At 36.0% G+C, this 14079-nt stretch overlaps 2 protein-coding genes across 3 annotated transcripts; both read left to right on the plus strand.

Annotated features, from left to right (window-relative positions):
• Nucleotides 1–409: 409 nt before the first annotated feature.
• Nucleotides 410–8951, plus strand: LOC9319093 (phospholipase D zeta 1). The gene is made up of 20 exons (XM_002882981.2): nucleotides 410–903; nucleotides 1232–1333; nucleotides 1492–1598; nucleotides 1698–1836; nucleotides 2065–2238; nucleotides 2726–2899; nucleotides 3313–3555; nucleotides 3640–3756; nucleotides 4374–4513; nucleotides 4671–4820; nucleotides 5117–5273; nucleotides 5355–5834; nucleotides 5983–6093; nucleotides 6655–6801; nucleotides 6889–7086; nucleotides 7241–7342; nucleotides 7619–7750; nucleotides 7968–8033; nucleotides 8114–8175; nucleotides 8303–8951. The coding sequence occupies exons 1-20, from the start codon at nucleotides 661–663 to the stop codon at nucleotides 8550–8552; spliced, it is 3294 nt and encodes a 1097-aa protein (XP_002883027.1). The 5' UTR covers nucleotides 410–660; the 3' UTR covers nucleotides 8553–8951.
• A 2500-nt stretch (nucleotides 8952–11451) lies between these two features.
• Nucleotides 11452–13626, plus strand: LOC9319094 (probable protein phosphatase 2C 41). Of its 2 annotated transcripts, XM_021033526.1 has the most exons (6): nucleotides 11452–11654; nucleotides 11852–12124; nucleotides 12307–12594; nucleotides 12767–12887; nucleotides 12985–13208; nucleotides 13290–13612. In XM_021033526.1, exons 2-6 carry the CDS (start codon nucleotides 11876–11878, stop codon nucleotides 13461–13463), a joined length of 1056 nt encoding a protein of 351 aa, XP_020889185.1. In that variant the 5' UTR covers nucleotides 11452–11654; nucleotides 11852–11875; the 3' UTR covers nucleotides 13464–13612. The 2 variants fall into 2 exon arrangements, with proteins under 2 accessions (XP_020889185.1, XP_020889186.1); XM_021033527.1 differs by lacking the exon at nucleotides 11452–11654 and having other exon boundaries at nucleotides 12062–12153; nucleotides 13290–13626.
• Nucleotides 13627–14079: the final 453 nt, after the last annotated feature.

A 14079-nucleotide genomic window follows, 5' to 3' on the forward strand; every position in this document is an offset into this window, starting at 1 on the left:
ATGTAAATCACAATTTGACTAACTTAATGGTTTTCATATTGGATTTGACAACAACAAAAATGATATCTATTGAACGACATGTAATAGGTGGGGTAAGTTTTTGTTTTTCCCGAATAAATACAGTAGCTAGCAATTGATTTGATTCATAAATATATCAAAATTTCTTAATAAAATTTGAGAGAATCTCAAACAAAGCTATATAATAAGATAATTTGATTATTTACGTAATAATCACTGATTTAATTTAATTTATTTTCTACATATGTTGTAAAGAAATAATGTAAATAATAAATAATAAATAATAGCCGGATCCGGTATGGGAGTAAGTAACCGGGAAAAAGAGAGAGGTCAAAATCGACGAAGACGTAGTTCATGTTGTTCACTTTTTTTTTTTTTTTTTTCACTTTGCTTTCTTCGTGCACCTGTAATCAAAAACCAACACTCCCGTGTGCATTCTTCTCTCTCTCTCCCCCGACTTTTGAACTTTCCCTCAGATTTGTCTTCCTTCGCTCTCGATTGATCTTCCTACGATTTGGTCTTCAGATTGATCGGCTTTTCTCATCGAAATTCCCAGCGACGGAAGAAATCGGAGAGTTTTGTCTTGCTAGATCTTGAATTGAGCGATCGAATTGGGTATTTCGAGTTTGCAGAGATCAGAAAATGGCATCTGAGCAGTTGATGTCTCCCGCCAGTGGTGGTGGAGGACGCTACTTTCAGATGCAGCCTGAGCAGTTTCCTTCCATGGTCTCTTCGTTGTTTTCGTTTGCGCCGGCTCCTACGCAGGAGTCTAATCGCATATTTGAAGAATTACCAAAAGCAGTTATCGTCTCTGTCTCTCGGCCTGATGCTGGCGATATTAGCCCTGTACTCTTGTCTTACACCATTGAGTGCCAATACAAGCAGGCGAGTCCTTCTCTTCTCTTTCGTGGAATCATTTAGGTCAGAGTAATGTCCGATGCTTGGATCAGAATCAGTTAGAGGAGAGGGCTATCAACTGTAAATTGTCATGTCTGACTATTGATCCAAGTACTTCTTTGGATACCTAGTTTTTTGGCTTCTTATAAGCTTTAATACTATATTCATACAAATGCTTAAATCTGAGACCATTGATCGATGTTATATGCCTGAACGGGAACTGAGACTTAATATTTATATGTTTCTCCTTACTTTAGTGGAAAGGGTGCTTTTTTCAGTGGACTTGAGTCCTAACTTTAGCGCTTTTATGTAACAGTTCAAGTGGCAACTTGTGAAGAAAGCATCTCAAGTATTTTATTTGCATTTTGCATTGAAGAAACGTGCTTTTATTGAAGAAATTCACGAGAAGCAGGAACAGGTTTGTGGTGACTTGATATATCATGGAATCTTCTTCTACTAGTTTCTGTTTCCCAACATATTATAGGCTTTTCCTTGGTCTGTTTCTAGCCGTTTTTAATTACCCGCTTGATGTTCAACTGATTTTGATATGGTTCTCTTTCGAATATCACATTAAAGGTTAAAGAATGGCTTCAAAATCTAGGAATAGGGGATCATGCACCCGTTGTGCAAGATGAAGATGCTGATGAAGTTCCTCTACATCAAGATGAGAGTGCCAAAAATAGGTAAGACTTGTTGGCATTATTTTTGCTTCGATAATGACGTGCATCTGTACTCTTCCAATAGATGCCATTATTTTCTGACAAGTAGGCTGTTTTGTACAGAGATGTTCCCTCAAGCGCTGCTTTGCCAGTCATTCGTCCTTTGGGAAGACAGCAGTCCATATCAGTCAGAGGAAAGCATGCAATGCAAGAATATCTGAATCATTTCCTAGGGAATCTTGATATTGTCAATTCACGGGAGGTATATTTGTATAATCTATTTCACTTGGTTGTTCAACTACTTCATCATAGTCAATACCTAGTTATGTCAAGGGTTGTTTTCTCTTCTATTCTAGCTAGAACTCTGAGTACAGCAAGTGACTATTTGAAAATTTCCATGCATATTAAACTTATTCCCGTACACATTGAGAGTCATTCCATTTCCGAGGCTATATGCATGCATTGTTAAATGCTAAATTGCCTAATATAGGTGTGCAGGTTTTTGGAGGTCTCGATGTTGTCATTCTCACCAGAGTATGGGCCCAAATTGAAAGAAGACTATATTATGGTAAAACATCTACCGAAATTTTCAAAGAGTGATGATGATTCTAATAGATGCTGTGGATGCTGTTGGTTCTGTTGCTGCAACGATAATTGGCAAAAGGTATGAAAATTCTCATTTTCTTGCTCATACTTGTGTAGTATGTATTTTGCTATGAAAAATTGGTTTACCTCTGGAGTTTCCTATGGGATGACTCGTGTGCTTTGTTTATGTGTTCTTATGTTATTCTTGTCCCCTCTCCTACTCTTGCTTTGTCTCTGAACTCGTTGAGTGCCTTGAAAAACATGTATCAGAAGAAATAGATTTCATCTTTAGTAGTTCTTTTGTAATGAAATTTTTTGTTACTACTCTCACTGGAGAGGTGTTCTGAGACAAACTTCTCTGAATGCTTCACCACTGTGGTGAGATATTAAGTTTAAAGAATTAAATTGTTTTTCTAACTCTGCTTTAGATCCTTATGTTCTTCAATGTATGTGCTATCAAATACAGTTCTCTCCGTTTACAATTTATGTCTTTGCTCCTGAACAGACATTCAAAATCAATGTGACGACAAAATGGTATATAAGGTTTCTTTTTTTCTCCAGCACAGGTGTGGGGGGTACTAAAGCCAGGTTTTCTCGCGTTACTGGAAGATCCATTTGATGCGAAGCTATTAGATATAATTGTTTTTGATGTCCTGCCAGTTTCTAATGGAAATGATGGTGTGGATGTATCACTAGCAGTAGAACTGAAGGATCATAATCCTTTGCGGCATGCATTCAAGGTCAGCAGTTACTGCCCTTCTTATCTTTTAATCAATTGTATGTATGCTTACTCCATCTATGTAAGCTTTCTTGATAATCTTTTTATACAATACCCCTTGCTTGATAATCTATGATGTTGTTCTTTTATTATGCTTCTAATGGAAACTAAAATAGATTGTCCAAGTTATATTTCCTAATTTATATCTATTACGCATGGTCACTTATGCGCCGTGGGAAACTGAGAACCAAGAAGATTAGGATATTTCTTTTGTTGTCAATTAAAGTGGTAGCCCACTGAATCCTTCTATTATAAGCTAAAATTTGAACCATCCTCAGTTTCTTGTCCCTCTTTTGCTGCACAAATATTTCTGGGGTCATATGTCAAGAAAGCTATGGATAATCCATGTATATAACTTTTGTTAAAATATCCCAGGTAACATCTGGGAACAGGAGTATAAGAATAAGGGCAAAGAGTAGTGCAAAAGTTAAAGATTGGGTGGCTTCTATTAACGATGCTGCTCTTAGACCTCCTGAGGGTTGGTGTCATCCCCATCGCTTTGGCTCATATGCTCCACCGAGGGGTTTGACAGATGACGGAAGTCAAGCCCAGTGGTTTGTAGATGGTGGGGCAGCTTTTGCAGCCATTGCTGCAGCGATTGAAAATGCTAAATCTGAGGTCTACCACTTTTTATTACTGGGTGTGGAGATGGATGAGGTGTTAAATTTTATATATTTTCAACTGATCTGATTTTCCTTGTAGATTTTCATCTGTGGCTGGTGGGTGTGCCCAGAACTCTATCTTAGGCGCCCTTTTGACCCGCATACTTCATCCAGACTTGATAATTTGTTGGAGAATAAAGCTAAGCAAGGAGTTCAGGTACATACTACAGAACATGCATGGACTTAATAGCTTCTTTTTTTTTTTTTTCTGTTGTGAAGCATGTCTGTAGTTTGCAGTGGATATCGTACTTGTCAGGCTTGGATGGATTAGAAACTCGCTTTCTTGGATCTTTTCCACTGAAAGCTATACCTCTCTTTTTGGTAGCATGCCTTTAAGACTTATTGTTTGTTATTGCAAAGAATCTTTAAATTTTCTAAAAGAGCCATAGTTTTCATTTATACTTGGTGAAAAATTGGTAAACATAAATAGTTTGGGCTGTGATCTTTTTTTTTCCCCCTGTCCTTTCAACAATTAGAATTATTTTTTCAATGGAATTTTTTAATTGATTTTAGTTTATTCAATGCTTATTATACCTTCAAATAATCTTGGTTAAAATTGAATGCTGACTTCGGTTTTGTTTTGTTTCCTTTCTTCTATCGTCGACATATTGATTTCCAATATTCTTATTTTAATGAGTGTGTTTAATCATATTTTTTTACATTTCTATACTCAAGGTGATTACTTCTGCTTTTTCAACAGTGTAGAGATGTAAATTGTCAATGCAGTGTGTGGATTTCCAACGTTTTTATTTGTTATTATTATCTTTTTTTCAGATATACATCCTTCTCTACAAGGAGGTTGCTCTTGCTTTAAAGATCAACAGTGTATATAGCAAACGCAGGCTTCTTGGCATTCATGAGAATGTGCGGGTACTTCGTTATCCTGATCATTTCTCAAGTGGTGTCTACCTCTGGTATGTTATGGTGGACAGTTCTAATATATCACAATGCTTTCTTTCTAGTTTATCTTTCTGAGTTTGATATTAGATAAACTGTACTTTAATAAACTCCTATCTGGCCACAAAAATACATGGGAAGGACATTGATTATTACCTCTACATGTCTTTGTAGGTCTCACCATGAAAAACTCGTCATCGTCGATAATCAGGTTTGCTTTATTGGAGGGCTAGACTTGTGTTTTGGCCGGTATGACACGTTTGAACATAAAGTTGGAGATAACCCTTCTGTGACATGGCCTGGAAAGGACTATTACAACCCCAGGTAAGAATTTCCTTCTTTACCATGAGTATTCACAGATTTTGTCATTGCAGATAAAGAGTTGATTTTGAGATGTAAAATCTCTTTTCATTTTACCAAGTTGACTTTTTATAATAATAAGAACTTATGTGTCACTTGCTAAATTTTAGCTCTGACGTTTGAAGATTAACTGTTGGGTGGGTTTCCACTAATCAGATTTTTTTTATTAAATACAAACCAGGATGTCCATTACTCATTTCACCTTTCCGAATTCCACCCTCTGATATTTTTTCTGTTTGAATGTAATTAAAATTTTCCAGAGAGTCTGAACCCAATACTTGGGAGGATGCTCTGAAAGATGAATTAAACCGTAAAAAGCATCCACGGATGCCTTGGCATGATGTGCATTGTGCTTTATGGGGACCACCTTGCCGTGACGTGGCTAGGCACTTTGTTCAACGCTGGAACTATGCTAAGGTTCACCAATACTTCTTTACCTTTCTTCTATCTGTTTGTTTTTTCTTGTTATTACTATAAGATAACCAATTGTTATTTCAGAGAAACAAAGCACCATATGAGGATTCAATTCCGCTTCTTATGCCTCAGCATCACATGGTAATACCCCACTACATGGGAAGGCAAGAGGAGTCAGACACTGAATCCAAGAAAGACGAAGATAGCATTAAAGGGATTAGAAGAGATGATTCATTTTCTTCTAGATCATCTTTGCAGGACATTCCATTACTTTTGCCTCAAGAACCCGTTGATCAGGATGGTTCGAGTAGGGGGCATAAAGAAAATGGAACAAACAATAGAAATGGTCCTTTCTCTTTCCGGAAATTGAAAATTGAACCAGTTGATGGAGATACTCCTATGAGGGGCTTTGTAGATGATCGTAATGGGCTAGATCTTCCAGTAGCAAAGCGTGGTTCTAATGCAATAGATTCAGAGTGGTGGGAAACACAAGAACATGATTATCAGGTTGGGTCGCCAGATGAGACAGGGCAAGTCGGTCCGAGAACTTCATGCCGCTGTCAGGTGGGTGTTATGGAAGTTTATCTGTTAAAATTTCAGATCTGAATAGAGCTGATGCTCGTATGTAGGATCCTGTTCTTCAAAATTTTCCCGTGATCAGAAAAATCAGAATTTCCCTTCAACATTTAGCACTGATTAGACCTATTTTCAGATTATACGAAGTGTCAGTCAGTGGTCTGCCGGTACAAGCCAAGTTGAAGAGAGTATCCATTCTGCTTACCGTTCTCTCATTGACAAAGCTGAACATTTTATCTACATCGAGGTATTTGCTATTTTTTTTTTGTCATGGAATCTTGGTTTGCATGAGTTCAGTTTGATAGACCAAGTTATTAGAGCATCATTTAGAGTTTCATTGAAACGACCTGCCATCTTTTCTCCCTGAAGTATGTAATTTGTAACACATTATATTCAACTTGGGAGAAATCTGAAACATTCTGCTAAATGTGTTGGTAATTTGAGCTGTCAGTCAAATAACAGATACATGAAATGCTCACCCCACTTTGATTTGGGACCTATCGAATTCCCTCTTAAGCCTTGGGGAGCTTTGCTGGAGATCCTGCAGCTTTCCTTGGTCACCTTATCTGGCCTAAACAAAAGGTTAATCTATCTGGTGAAAGAAACTAATCCCCTATCAAACGTGGACAAACTAAGCATTAAGTAATAGTCCTATACCCTACCCCTGCAAAATCCACCTTGCAAATCATCAGTACTTTATATTTCCGATAGTAAAAGTAACTTAGTTCTTGAAACCGTAGTAGTTGCCAGGTTCACATTGTCTTCATTTCTCTGACTTCTGTTTGCATGTTGTGCAATTTGTCTCCAGAATCAGTTTTTCATATCAGGCCTTTCTGGAGATGACACAATAAAGAACCGTATCTTAGAAGCATTGTACAAGAGGATTTTGCGTGCCCATAATGAGAAGAAAAGTTTCAGGGTTGTTGTTGTTATACCTCTCCTCCCAGGTTTCCAGGTTAGTTTTGTCTAGAAAACTGTATTCTGTTTCAAAAAATTTGCTCCTGCAATGCAATTTTTTTAAACCAACGTCTGTGTCTGGCAGGGAGGTATTGACGACAGTGGTGCAGCATCTGTTAGAGCCATAATGCATTGGCAGTATCGAACCATATACAGAGGACATAACTCAATATTGACTAATCTTTACAATACTATTGGCGCAAAGGCTCATGATTATATTTCCTTCTATGGCCTTAGGGCATATGGTAAACTTTCTGAGGATGGACCTGTAGCCACTAGTCAGGTAACAATATAATCAATCACCGAGGGTTAGATTTTCACATTACTGCCTGTATTGTGATCACGGCATCATATAGGATGCTTGTTATAGATATGTTTTTGAATGCAGTGGTAGTGAGTATTAAAAATGTGAATGCAATATCTTTCTCTCAATGCAGGTGTATGTTCACAGTAAAATCATGATAATTGATGACCGTGCCGCGTTGATTGGATCTGCCAATATCAACGACCGGAGTTTACTTGGCTCAAGGGATTCTGAGGTCATATTTTATACTCACGTGCTTTATTGTGCTTAAGCATTGATTTCCAAAAGCTTATTTCATACTTGAAACTAAGGTGAAGATCATGTTAAAAAAAATAAAGTAAAAAAGGTTGAAAAAAGGAAGTAGGTCTGTGAAAAAAAAGATTTGTTTCTTTTGTAGCAGATTTTATAGTCAGGGGTGATTTGATTTAAAAGTATGCTGAACAAGTTTTTTTATAACTGTGTATGCTGAACTTAAAAAAGCATAACATGCTTTCTATATACTTTATATCAGATTGGAGTACTAATCGAAGACACAGAGTTCGTAGATTCTCGCATGGCAGGAAAACCATGGAAGGCTGGAAAATTTTCTTCAAGTCTTAGGCTCTCTTTGTGGTCCGAACACCTTGGACTTCGTACTGGAGAGGTTTGTATCATATTCTTAATATCCTCTAGAATGTTCTTACAAAGTCGTCTAAGAGATTGAAAACTTGAAAAGCCATTGAAATTATTCTTGTACTTGACTTAATGATGAAAGATGATCTGAACGTCCCCGGCATGAACTTTCAAACAATGGTTATGATTGAAGAGGTCTTAAGATTATAAATGTGCATTTATTACTAAAATGTGATCTTTCTTTGTAGATCGACCAGATTATTGATCCAGTCTCTGATTCAACCTACAAGGAGATATGGATGGCAACCGCAAAGGTTAGAAACTTGATTATACAAGGAAATTTTTATTTTTCACTGACCAGATATAACCAGTGAGCTTATTTATCCCAACGCAGACAAACACAATGATATACCAGGATGTCTTCTCTTGTGTGCCCAATGATCTCATCCATTCAAGGTACAATTCCGGTCTATCTTTTCTTTTTTCACCTTTGGACGCTATCATTTTTCCTCTCGAAACGAAAAGATTCCGGATTATGATTATTCCATGGCATTGGATTGTGAAACCTCTTGAATATATGCAGAATGGCCTTCAGACAAAGCCTATCGTATTGGAAAGAGAAACTGGGGCACACAACGATCGATTTGGGGATAGCACCCGAGAAGCTGGAGTCTTACCACAATGGAGACATCAAGAGAAGCGATCCAATGGACAGACTAAAGTCGATAAAGGGACATCTCGTCTCTTTCCCTTTAGATTTCATGTGTAAAGAAGATCTAAGACCGGTTTTCAATGAGAGTGAATACTACGCCTCCCCTCAAGTCTTCCATTGAGATCAGACATCAATTCTTGACTGCCGACTTATTCAGTGACCGCTCTACACGAAGAATACTTCATTGCTACCTTTAACCATTTAATCTCATATGTTTATGAGAACGAATTAAAAGATGTTTGTATAGGGATGTGATATGTGGAAACAGGAGGAAACTCAGAAGGGGAGCCATTTTGCTAGTTTTTGGTTTCTCTTTTCCGAGGTAAAGAAAAAAAGGAAGAAACAGGTCATTTTCTTAAGTCAAATATTTACATACTATCTTATAACTTTGAATGTGTCACACACACATATATGATTTGTAATTATGCGAAATAAGAGTGAATAATATAATGTCGGTGTCGAGATCCACGAGGTGCCATGTGAATATGAAAATATGATGTGACAATGAGTTTGGGTCTTATCTTTGTTTGTCTCTTAATCAAACAACTCCATCTTTACCACTTGCATCTCCTTGTTGTGTCCTATTTTGTTCACAGCCTGTTTGTATCTATTTGTGTGTTATGTGTCTCAACTGACAAAAAAAAAAAAAAAAATCAAATGAAAAGTAATACATAGCATGTGGAGGATTTGGTGATCAAATCAACACACAAGTCATATACGAAAAGTTTAATTTTTGTTCTGTTCTGAAAGTAAATGAAACCAAAAACAAAAGAAAACTTAGTTTTGTTATGAGTTCTTTTTAACAAATTCAACATTAATCTTTTTTAGAAAGATTAAAATCGATGAAAGCAAAACGGACAGACTAATAGGCTTAATCGGTGATTACTTAAAAGATAAAACTAAAAGAAATCAAAGTATCATAGCGTTGTAACATGTTTACATGATCTTATTTAATAGTTTCCCAAGTAAGAAATATATTTGGTTTGCTAGTTACATTGTGACCATGCGTTTAGCATATTCCATCTAGTGAAAATTAATCAATATTATCTCTTTCCATTTTTTATCTTTTATTTCACTATATCATTATTACCACCCACCCAAGCAAGTCCGCCATCTTAATTAATAATTAATCAAACTTAAATTTATATTAAAGTCGTAAGCACTGATATCTATGGATTACCTAAGAAATCTATAGTGGACATGTATAAAATCTAAAATATGCACTAGGGACATCCATATATTTAGGCACATATATGTATAGTTAGATAATAAAGTGCACGGAAAAGCAAAGTAAAAGACAATTAAAAAACAACCTTACACGTAAAAACCCTATACACACGTAAAATTTGCATACGAGCCTAGGCCTAGGCGTTTAATCCGAAACCGAAAATCCGAACCAGATCCGAATCGCAAAAAGCGGATTTAAATCCGAACCGTATCCGATAAATTAACCGATCGGTTTTGATTTCTATATCCATGGATATCGGATAATACCCGATCCGATCCGATATCCGACGGATAATCCGAACTCTTCTCTAGAAGTTCTAGAACCTTAGTCCTCTCTTGCAATACGAGATCCATTTCCCTTATCTCGATTTCTCCCTCTAGCAATACGTGATCCACTTTCCTAATCTCGATTTTCCTAACAATACGGGATCCACTCCTCTAGCATATAAGCATAAAACCCTAATCTTTCAATATGGATATTTCGGATTAATCGGATTATTTTTAGATTTTTGGTTAAATCGGATAGTGAATATCATATCCATACCGATCCGAAATCCGAAATATCCTAACCGAAACCGATCCGAATTCTATAATTATCCGTATGAATATTAGAATCTATATCCGAAAATATCGAACCGAATCCGATCCGATCCGATAACCGAACGCCCAGACCTATACGAGCCCATGTCTTTCTTGTATATATATAATATATGTATTAATATATCTTCTCCTTTACATTTTTGTAAGGGAAATATATATACGTATCTTAGTTATATATATGACCCCTAAACGTTATAAAAAGAACGTTAAAAATCTTATTATGATGCATTATTTGCTTAGACTTATTTAGCTATTTTTAGGTCATTAGTCGTCGCAGCATAAAAACGTAAACGGTATGTAAAAAAATTTCATGGTAGATCTAGATTACGACCTCAAAACTCGTTTATACAAAATATTCAACGGTTTTACAATTTATGTTAGTTTTGTGTAAGTATGTATATATATCGTAACTATGTCGGGTTTTCATATTATTACATTTAAAATGATATAGGAACTTATCATTTGACAAGGTGTAAAAAAAAAAAAAAATTATAAAGATATAAGAGTTGTTTCGGATCAAAGGCACTTACCATTAGCTTTCAGATTCGAGAGCCTCTCACAGCCACAACTTTTTTTGGACAAGTCCTTGTTGTTTAACAAACCCCACATGATATCTTTTTATATTTCCACCACATTCGTTAATTTATTAACTTTCTTCCACATCCACATTTAAATTTGATTTAGAAATTTTCTTATATAAAAGTATATATATACATCTCTATCCTAATGAGGTATTAACTAGCTATAATTTATTCATCTGTCGGTCTAATTAAGCTTTATTATATATGGTGACAAGAAAAATAAAACATTGATTGGTTATTCACTGTGGTTGTTGTAACGCTTGCTTTTTTTGTTTGTGTTATTTGACCCCAAACATAATAATTCTTCATTTTCTTGCGTTTGATGATTGCGTTGAAATTAACATTTTCACTCGCCAAACACTCCCGTAATGCCCATTTTCTCCAAAAAATTTATAATCATACCCACACACATTGACACATACACACGTTTTAATCTGCATCTTCAAGGTTATGTTGCCTATTTAATTGACTCTTATTTTATCAACGGGATACGTATACATTTCTTTAAACTAACAATATATATAAGTATATAACCCATTTGTTATAACATTCAACTATAACTAATTTAGATAAAAATTGTCGTCAACTTTATTCATAACATATACGTGTCCTTATCGACATGCAAAAAGAATGTATATGTGTATTTGTATTAAAATAAAAGGTTTAGAATAGTCGAAGGAGAAAAAGCGAAAGATGATGATGAGTCATAGAGACGACTCACCAGCTTATAACTTATAAGTAGTAAATCCACCAAAAGGAAATATATTCAACAGAGAAACTCCATCAAGAATATTCACCAGATCATAGAAGAGAAGGTAAATTTCTATTAAACTTCTGATTCTCTTTATTCTTTTGTTCTGTTTTTATTTTTCTTTTGTTCTTTTGTTCCTCTTCAGAAAGATTATAATTATGAGTGCATGTGTAATATATACCTAAGTTATCTTAACCTTTGCTAGCTATCAGTCGGAACAATTGTAACTTATAAATGAAGTTCGTATATTTATCATTGTAGGATCATAAGAGCAACAAAGAATTAATGGTGCTTTTACCAGCGTTTTTGGACGGATTTGCGAGAACCGTGTCGACGAAGAAAGGTAAAAATCTATCGGAAGATGAAGATGGAGGGAGAGAGATCGCAAAATCGATGATTAAAGATTCAAAGAAGAACTCGACTTTGATCGGTACTTCGGGCTTTGTTAGCTCCGAAAGTTCTAAGAGATTTACCTCTATTTGTTCTAATAGAGGTGAAAAAGGAATCAACCAAGATCGTGCAATTGTTTGGGAGGTACACTTTATATAAATACTATATGTTAGGTAATTCTTCTTTCCATGAAACGGAATATATAGTTATGATATCTATAAATTAGTGGCGAAGTTATATGTTAGAAATGGAATCATGACATGCATGTAGCGTTACTAAATTGTGTATATATGATTTGTTAAATTTTGTTTTATGATTTTATATAGGGATTTGGGTGCCAAGAAGACATAACATTTTGTGGGATGTTTGATGGGCATGGACCATGGGGACATGTGATAGCTAAAAGGGTAAAAAAGTCATTCCCAGCTTCTCTGCTTTGCCAATGGCAACAAACTCTTGCCTCCTTATCATCGTCGCCGGAATGTTCCTCTCCGTTTGATCTTTGGAAGCAAGCTTGCCTGAAAACATTCTCCGTCATCGATCTTGATCTCAAGATCAGTCCTTCCATTGATTCTTACTGCAGCGGCTGCACCGCTCTCACTGCTGTTTTGCAGGTAACATACATATGTTCATACTAGTACTAAAACCTTTAGCAAAAAACATATGTTCTAGTAACCATATAAAAACTATTCATTTTATGGTGTATATATAGTATAGTATTTGGTGAGTAAATAATGTTTCATTTAAAAGATGCTAAATGTTGAAGTTTGATTTTGATTTTTTAAGGGCGATCATCTTGTTATAGCAAATGCGGGTGACTCACGAGCAGTAATAGCAACAACTTCTGATGATGGAAATGGTTTAATGCCGGTTCAGCTCTCAGTAGACTTTAAACCGAACATCCCCGGTATAGTTGTAGAAGCCTTTCCATATTTTACGATTAATTTTATTCACAAGAAATAAGGAATTAACAATTGGTATGTGATCATTTTCCGGTTAAACAGAGGAAGCAGAACGGATAAAACAATCGGATGGACGATTGTTCTGCCTAGACGATGAACCGGGAGTGTACCGGGTGGGTATGCCTAATGGAGGATCACTCGGTTTAGCTGTTTCAAGAGCATTCGGAGATTACTGCCTTAAAGACTTCGGTTTAGTCTCTGAACCGGAAGTAACATACCGAAAGATAACCGACAAGGACCAGTTTCTAATCTTGGCCACTGATGGGGTAATAATATATCAACTTCCTCAACATTTGAATCAAAGTCAAGATTGATAAATCATATAATTGTGTAACTGATGTATGTAGATGTGGGATGTGATGACGAACAATGAGGCAGTGGAGATAGTAAGAGGAGTTAAAGAGAGAAGAAAGAGCGCAAAGAGATTGGTAGAGAGAGCTGTGACGCTTTGGCGTAGGAAGAGAAGAAGCATCGCCATGGATGATATTTCTGTTCTTTGTCTCTTCTTTCGTTCTTCTTAGTCTCTGACATATACATTTATCAATGTATTTTGAGCGTCAATGAACAACAAAAATGTGATATATATACATTTTTACATAGAATAAGTAAAGATCATCATGTTTTTGTAAATTTGGCATGTGGTTCATATATTGATCATAATTTGGTAGGAGAGTTGGACCTTGATTTTGATGGTGGTTTCGGATATAGTAACCTATGTCGTGCCTAGGATTACTGTTACCAGAAGCGATACTAAAAGCTAAACTATTTGGTACTCCTTACTGAATCATAACTCAAGTCTTTCTAATATTGATATATATTGATAACTTGAGAAAACCAGATTACAATCCGATCAAAAGGATGAGGATCCAAGACAATCACCTACACCGAAGAGAATACAAAAGGAACCACAACTAAGTAGTAGACATCTCTTCATTGAACAAATCATGTAACCAAAAAGGGTAGCCCGAAGCTACGTATGATTGTCGACGATCCTCTCTTGTCACACTTTGAGCAATAAGGAAGGCTCCTTTGTTAGCACTTCTCTCTTCAAATTGAATTTTCCAAAAAGGAATGTGACTGAGTGCAAATGCAAGGGATGCTCTAGACTTAAAAGAGGGCCATGCGTCGGGACGGAGA

This window comes from Arabidopsis lyrata (assembly GCF_000004255.2).
Source record: "Arabidopsis lyrata subsp. lyrata unplaced genomic scaffold ARALYscaffold_3, whole genome shotgun sequence".
Lineage (NCBI taxonomy): Eukaryota > Viridiplantae > Streptophyta > Magnoliopsida > Brassicales > Brassicaceae > Arabidopsis > Arabidopsis lyrata.

Bases quoted from the DNA above. Each gene is read 5' to 3' on its own strand.
- LOC9319094 (XM_021033526.1), top strand. From the start codon at position 11,876: ATGGTGCTTTTACCAGCGTTTTTGGACGGATTTGCGAGAACCGTGTCG. The intron at 12,125-12,306 runs GTACACTTTATA...GATTTTATATAG, and splicing joins ATCGTGCAATTGTTTGGGAG to GGATTTGGGTGCCAAGAAGA. The intron at 12,888-12,984 runs GTATAGTTGTAG...CCGGTTAAACAG, and splicing joins CTTTAAACCGAACATCCCCG to AGGAAGCAGAACGGATAAAA.
- LOC9319093 (XM_002882981.2), top strand. From the start codon at position 661: ATGGCATCTGAGCAGTTGATGTCTCCCGCCAGTGGTGGTGGAGGACGC. The intron at 1,599-1,697 runs GTAAGACTTGTT...TGTTTTGTACAG, and splicing joins GATGAGAGTGCCAAAAATAG to AGATGTTCCCTCAAGCGCTG. The intron at 5,274-5,354 runs GTTCACCAATAC...TTGTTATTTCAG, and splicing joins AACGCTGGAACTATGCTAAG to AGAAACAAAGCACCATATGA.